The sequence below is a fragment of the Neurospora tetrasperma genome (assembly GCF_000213175.1).
Source record: "Neurospora tetrasperma FGSC 2508 unplaced genomic scaffold NEUTE1scaffold_45, whole genome shotgun sequence".
NCBI classification, from domain to species: domain Eukaryota; kingdom Fungi; phylum Ascomycota; class Sordariomycetes; order Sordariales; family Sordariaceae; genus Neurospora; species Neurospora tetrasperma.
In genome coordinates, this window is record NW_009799143.1 from 1,550 (window position 1) to 3,903 (window position 2,354).

Genomic DNA, 2,354 nt, shown 5'->3' on the forward strand with positions numbered 1-2,354 from the left:
ACCCGAACTCCTCCTCATTTATTTAGAAAAATACGAAGATTATTAATACGAATTCTAAACCTTTCGTATTAATATTAAACTATTTAGATATAATAGCCCCGAATTAATTAAATCCCTATATTTTTGTAAATAATTTATAAATAGTAAATTTTAAAACGAAGTAACGATTATCCTATATATTTTAAGTAGCGAATACTTCCCTCGTATATTTCATATTTAATACTATATTAATTGAACGATTACTCTTTAATTCGCCCGGTATAAGGATATACGATTAATTCTATTAAATATCCTTTCTACTCTTCAAATTATTTATAAAACCGACGTCTAATTTATATTCTATTATTAAATTGAGGATCGGTTTATTAAATTATATTAGTAACCTTCGTTATAGTATTAATATTAAGGTATATTCTTTTATAAATATTACTAATTTCTTACTTAATTCTATAAACTAATTTAGAATATAATCCTAATTCGTATTTATCGGCTACCCGTACTAACTATTATAGAAGAATAGTTCGCTGCCCTTTATATACTTATTAAAAACGGCCTCTAATATTATTTTAAAACCCGTTATCCAATTAAAAAAGATATTATAAAAATTAGGAAAATCAATATATATAGCGCCGAATTTATTTTTAAGGATTATATTTATATATTTATAATATTTAAAGGAATTTGCGAAATTATTTATATTAAAAGACTTTAGAGTTTAAAAAAAGGAAAATACTATTAATTGGAGAGGTAGAGTAACTTTAGTAATAATATAGTATATTTAATACTAAATTTTATTCTTAGGTTTATTAATAAGGATTGTATAGAAAAGTGGTCTAATTTGGTTAAAGTTTAAATTGTCCGAATAGTTGGGAATAAAATTAGAATTAAATTTTAATAATTCACTTCGAAGGGTACTACGGCCTATATTCGAAGATAGACGAAGGGTAATAGGGAGGATTAAAATTATCGATAGGAAATTGTACGTAAAATCCCGCAGATTTAAATAGTAATTAAATAAGTATTTTATTAATATAGGTCTCTTTTACTTACTTTATTATCTTAATTAATTAAATACGTTTTTAATATTATAAGAAATGTTTTTATTTTAATAAGTTAATTCGAAAGAAGTACGGAAGGTATTTAGGCCTATACCGATAGGATATTCTCGGATAATTTCTAATTAAGGTCGGTCCGTTATAATAATAGTAATAATATTCTTAAAACGCAACTATAGAAGGGGCCGAAGGTTGCGTTTTGTAAAATGTCGTATTTTGTAAAATGTTGTATTTCGTAAAATATTGCATCTAGTCTTATTATATAATTAATTGTCAGATTAATAGACGGTTGAGACGTTAGGAATAATAGGTTAAGGAAAATAATTAATTAGCGGTTTAATTAAAGAAAGTAAAATAGGATAATAAATTATATTCGTTAAAAGTAATTGAAAGAAGAGAAGAAGATAAGAATATTAGGGAACCTTATATAGAGTATTTGAAGGCTCTATAATATACGTAATTTAAAAGGTAAGTTATAAATAAAAGAATAATTAATAATTTAAATTTAAAAAGAAGAGTAGGACTTATATTCGGATAAATTAATAGTTATATAAATTATATTACTATATAGTATATACCCTAGACGTTAGATTCGGATTAATAAGTACTTATTAAAATAATTAAACCCGCTTTTGAAATTTCTAAGATTGGGCACCCTCCTATACTATTAAACTATTAACTTTATAAGTATTTAAACCTTATAAAAAAGAGCCCTTAGTTAATAGTACACTTTAAATTATTTAGTAAGTAATAGAATAGGTATTAGAAGGGTAGCCGAAGAATACTAAGCGGAAACCCTATTTCTCTTATTTAATTTATATAGGGTAGGGTAGGTTATTATACTAATTAAATTAACTATACTTTCCTATAAATTATATTAATATTTAGTATTAAATATATTGCGCTTTAACCTCTATCTACTTTATTTATTTTCTGTAAATAAAATCAGGAAGTAGGTTAAACATAGGGTTTGAAGTAGTTAACCTATTTTCTAATTTTATTATAATTTATTATTAGATATATTGGGATTAGCTTTGCGTAAGGCGTATTTAAAATATAATTACTATTAAAAATGAATTATATTTCTATATGTAATAATTAGAACCCTAATCTTTATTCCGGCGAATTAGAATTCCCTTTCTACCGAACGACTTCGTTTTATTAAATAATATTAAACTTTTGGTTATAATAGTCGCCTCCTACCTTTAGAATAGTTTATTTATATTTATCCTATTTAGAATTTATATAATTTTAGCTCTTATATTAATATTCGATTATTACCCCTCTTTATTAATTATT

The 2,354-nt window shown here is 23.7% G+C and overlaps 1 protein-coding gene across 1 annotated transcript; it reads right to left on the bottom strand.

The window, feature by feature from the left end:
• Nucleotides 1-499: 499 nt before the first annotated feature.
• On the bottom strand, nt 500-706 carry NEUTE1DRAFT_50563 (uncharacterized protein; the record flags this gene model as incomplete). The annotated part of the gene is made up of 1 exon (XM_009856580.1): nt 500-706. A coding segment is annotated over one exon (207 nt), but the record flags the coding sequence as incomplete, so codon positions are not given.
• Nucleotides 707-2,354: the final 1,648 nt, after the last annotated feature.